General features: G+C 39.5%; 1 protein-coding gene across 1 annotated transcript in view; it reads right to left on the bottom strand.

Annotated features, from left to right (window-relative positions):
• The window catches only part of LOC138006223 (opioid-binding protein/cell adhesion molecule-like), a 24,067-nt gene that overhangs the window by 4,351 nt on the left and 14,716 nt on the right, over positions 1–5,000 (bottom strand). Inside the window, exons 3-6 of the mRNA XM_068852412.1 lie at positions 4,726–4,977; positions 2,454–2,714; positions 1,887–2,168; positions 1,473–1,777 (exon numbers count right to left, since the gene is read on the bottom strand). Of these exons, the coding sequence (XP_068708513.1) occupies positions 1,476–1,777; positions 1,887–2,168; positions 2,454–2,714; positions 4,726–4,977 (1,097 nt within the window). The 3' untranslated portion in view covers positions 1,473–1,475. The remainder of the gene's footprint in view (positions 1–1,472; positions 1,778–1,886; positions 2,169–2,453; positions 2,715–4,725; positions 4,978–5,000) is intronic.

The following is a 5,000-nucleotide window of genomic DNA, read 5'->3' as shown; positions in this document are numbered from 1 at the left end:
CGAGGATTACACAACATGATAAATTCACAAAGGCTGAAAATCTCACAAAAACCTTTTCCGGCGATAAATTTATTGAAACAAACAACATATTTGCTATCAGAGGCAAAAAAAACCCTTCCTATTTCAACTGCGTGTGTGCAAACAAGACACAATCCGTGTCACAAAGCATGTGCAATTAAATAAATTTCTGACAGTTCACATCAAACCCTTTTCGAAAGAACCTTGACCGTAAATAATGAAGCACAAAAGAGACAACAAGCATTCATTCAAATAATTCTCAATGTCACATTTCCAATTTTTTTTACCTTTGCAGAGTTGAGTACAAAATAAATGTAAATTGCCAGACAACTTAGATGCGACTTCAGTAAACACTGTGATGCATTCAAGGCGTTCGATTCCTTCAATGTTTGTTAAATCCATAAAAAAATTGCCATTTGATTTCAGAGTTGTATATAATACCAAGCTAGTAAAATATTAGAAACAAAGCTCACTTGATATCCAACGGCGAAAAATGAAATTTTTGTCAAAGACCATTACTCGTCGCTTTAAAGATTCTACATATTTATTTTTCACCGCCTGTCTTATTCATCCAATTGACGTTCCATTCTTGAGCTCCATGAGGGTATATTTTGTTTAAAGATCCACTAAAACGAAAGTTACAATGACTCTCGACGCCATTGAAGGTTAACAAGATTTAGTGAAATTTCCAATTGTTACCGGAAGACTGTGCAGAGTTGAGTACAAATAAATACAAATAGCCAGAGAACAGAGATCACAGATCCACTTAAGGTGTTCGATTCCTTCTCTGTCTTTGTTGAACCCATAAGTTATCAGAGAATTTTCCATTTGGTTTCAGTGTTGTACATAACACCACACTTCGCAAAATATTAGAAATACAGCTCGACGGGCGAAAGATTGTTGTCGACGTCCATTACTCGTCGCTGTCTTGTTTATCCAACTGACGTTCCGTTTTTGAGCTCCATAAGGGTATATTTTGTTTAAAGAGGCACTAAAACGCCATTCGCGTTACAATGACTTTCGACGCCATTGCAGGTTAATTAAATGTACTCATGTGTGCACCAGAGAAATCTATGCATTACCCCAACCCCCTCAAAACTAACAAAATACGCACAGAAGACTCTATGCACAAAGACACCACTTAGCAGGGGAGTGACAGGCAAGACTTGTACCAACACGGGAATTAATTAATTAATTAATTAATTAATTAAAAAACCAGAACTATTAGTTATTTTCCGACTGGGATTGCCATACTGGCAACCCAGTAATTAGACCTCCTGTCCTCATTTTGCTCGTCGTAGCGAGGCTAGAAAGGCTTATTAGCTTTAAATCAAAAGAATGTTTCATTTGGCCAACAATATGAAAGAGGTCTATGGGTTTCCAAACCATTCGCTCTCTTCCCTTCAGATTCAAGAGCGGAGATAAAACTGGGGAAATCAAAATCAATCCCTGTTACCTTAAATCTGTTTGGTTGAAGCTTCTTTCACGGTAAACTGGCCGTATCCTACAATATTTCTTGCAGATATTCGCACTATGTATTTCATGTTGGCCTCCAAGTTGTTTATAACACCAATTAAGGAGTCTTCTTTAGTGGTTATCTGTGTGCAGTTCATCCACGAATAACTTCCTCTTTTCTTCCGGATTTGCAGCAAATAATACAGGATAGGATAGTGTGGGATGGTTGCTAGCTTTTTCCACTGAATTTCTAACTTGTTCGTACCAGTTTCTATTCGAAATACTTCTGGCGCTTTTGGAGCGTCTGCGGGAAATTGAACTACCTGTTACATGCGCATCAGTCACTTATCTCAAAACTGAAACAAAAAAAGGCAATAAATACGACCTGAGCCTTCATAGGCCCCAATTTATACCTAGTTCTCCAACAGTAGTCTCTGTTTTGTCCGTTCCAAGGAAGTTCCTCGCCATGCACGTGTAAACGCCAAAATCTTTTGCTTCCTGTGGCGTAAACGTCAGGGTACTGTGCCGTGTTCGAGACTGCGCAGACGTTTTAACAGCGGACGATTGTACAACTCCGTTATGGCTCCATGTTATTTCTGGCACTGGAAAACCGTCAGCCGTACATGTAATGACGGTTTTGTGGTTAATCCAGGACACGACATGTGAGGAAGACTTGTTTTTGATTTCTGGTTTGTCTGTCAGAAGAAGCAAAGGGTTGTTCATGAGTAAGACCAGACGATGTGAGGGTACAAGAGAAACGTCTCGCAGACTTCGAACTAAGTAATCATTGTTTCTTCTCTAAACTTTTATGACCTCGATTGGGTTACCACGCTGCTTGCTCCTTTCTTTAAAGTTAAAAAACTTTTTCGAAAGCAAACCATACATTAAATGTGGATAGCTCCACTTACCAAAGCCGTCAACTTGCATACCGCTTCACATGGACTTATAGGAAAATTTCTTCAAGAACTAATTCCACTTACAGTTAATTGCAACTTGTACTTCAGCCACTGCCGGGTTTCCTACGCCGTTTTCCGAGGTGCATCGGTAGCGTCCTGCAACATCTTTGCTGGCTCTCCTTAACAAAATAGTTTCATTTGTAACAGCCATTCTTTTTGCATGACTCTCAGCAAATGACCACGTGACTGTTGGGTCTGGCTTTCCAGAGGCGTTGCAAAATAAAGTGACGTCATCCGTTTCATTGACGGTTGTGTCGTGAGAAATATAGGTGATGGTTGGTGAAACTGTGGGGAAAAAAGGCAAGGTGTTCTCGTATCCTTGTTCCATTAACTGTAATAATTATCGACCTGTTCGGCTTTTTCCTTGTTCCTGGTGATAATGCTGACCCTGTTTCTTGTCCTTGTTACATACATGGCCTATGTGCTCCTTTTCTTCAGTTCAAATTATACATTATTCTTTAGTTGTTCAAAACACTTAGTACAATTGGAAGACCCTTAATTCTAGACTAATACAAGAGACTATGAGGGTAAGCTAATATTACTATTGACAATCAAATATAACATATTCTCATACAAGTACTGACTCTTAGCAAGACTCTATTATTCAAGAGTAAGATTTACCCAAATTGGGTTACGGTCCCCATCAGAGTAAGAAAGTGTCTACTTTTAAACCACGCTTTGCAAGAAAACAAACAATAGACCAAATCGGCTAACTTATTGTTGTACCCAATTCAAACCCCATTGCAGTTAAATATGAATGCTACATTAGAATGCAATTACAATGAACAAAGAATCTTATATAACCCCGAAAGAATTGAATTGGGTACAACATTGAATTAGCCAATTTGGTGTACTGTTTATTTTTCCACAAAACTAGGTTTAAAAATAAACTCTTTCCTGACGCTGATGGGGACAAACCTGATACCAGATTCTTACTCTTTGGTAGTAAACTCTTGCTCTTAGCCCTTGAGAAACACAGTGAACTGAGTTGTGGTTTGGCCTCAATAGTCGTTGGTTGAAGAAGTGACATAGTTCCCGAGATAGTTGAAGATAGATATATATGGTTAAAGCAGAAAAACAGCAAAGATACTTCCTGACCCGGAAAGAACATTTCTGACACCATGTTGGTCGTAATTACCCTGCGAGCAGAGTCTCTTTCGATCTTCCTAGATAAGTCGGGAAGAGGAAAGTAGACTCTGCTCGCCGCCTCCACATTTCGTATTGAGCATGCGTTAAAAATTTAAATGTAATTCGGTGTCAGTCACGCGTGACCAGTAGCCACAAAACCACAAAACGAAAACAAACAGTCGGAATATTTTCCAACAACTCTGGCAAACACACGACAATCAAGGAATCATTTCATTGGAAACTCAAGATAGTCCATACTCTTAAAATGCCATTTAATTTTTTTACTGAAAAACTCATGAGAATTCTAACAGTTAAAATCGCCACGCTGTTGTAAATTTCAAAATATTGATGACGCGTGGCGATTGATCATGCGCAAAATTAAGAAAACAGGCTTGACAAGTCGAAACTGGACTGACTTATCCAATTCTTTGGATGAGCGGCAAATCAAAGAATGTGGAGGCGGCGAGCAGAGTCTACTTACCTCTTCCCGAATTGGCGCTATGGCGCCTGTCCCAAGAACATTTCGGGCGATACATTCATACACCCCTTCATCAGAGATGTTGACATGCTGAAGAGAAAACTTCCCGTTTTGGAAGAGGCCGAGAGTTTTGTTGTTGAAGCGTAGTTCAAGTTGTGGTGGCGGTAGGCTATCAGCAGAACAGGAGAAAGTTACGGTGTCCTTCACCAGCACAACGTCACCCTTAACGGCGTATGTCACATTGGTTCTAATTGGTTTGTCTGTTGAAAAATCAGTACAAAAAATACAAGATTTTGTGCCCCCGGATCGTGGAGGGAGATCAAGAAGTATATGCGTTCTCAAGTGAAGCTATGATCCTCGCAGTTATGAACGCAATTTTTGCAATTGCGTTCATGCTTCATACACCCCTTCATCATTGCATTTTCAATTAATACAATGAGACTAATGTTTTTTACTGTTACGGATAGCAAGTATGGAATTTGTTTGTCGAGTAAACATAAAAGAGAATTTGCCTCCATAGCAGCCATTCTGAAAAATAGGGAAAGTAGTGATCTTTGCTATCACGATGGTTTAACTGAAGCAAGCTAAGTGCGAAATAATTTCAGTTAAGAACGAGCATTACGTATTCATGTGACGGTGACCGTGATTCAAGGGAAGCTCATGTTGTAATCATCTCACATTCATACTTACACTGAACAGTCACTCTAATGGAAGCCGTTGCGTTTCCAGCACGATTTGTTGCTGTGCACCTGTACTCGCCATCATGATATCTGCTGATATTCTTTAACAAGAGAACAGATTCTGTGTGTTTCCACTCTTTATTTCCTTGCTTTGACCATGTGATGTTTGGAACTGGTCTTCCAGTGGCGTAACATGATAGCGTCACGTCCTTTGTCTCGTTCGATGTTTGGTCCGTTGAGATAGATGTGATGTTTGGGGGAACTGTAATATTTGAAAAGATCTAA

Source organism: Montipora foliosa, chromosome 6 (assembly GCF_036669935.1).
Source record: "Montipora foliosa isolate CH-2021 chromosome 6, ASM3666993v2, whole genome shotgun sequence".
NCBI lineage: Eukaryota > Metazoa > Cnidaria > Anthozoa > Scleractinia > Acroporidae > Montipora > Montipora foliosa.
This window is presented reverse-complemented; position numbering and strand designations above follow the sequence as displayed.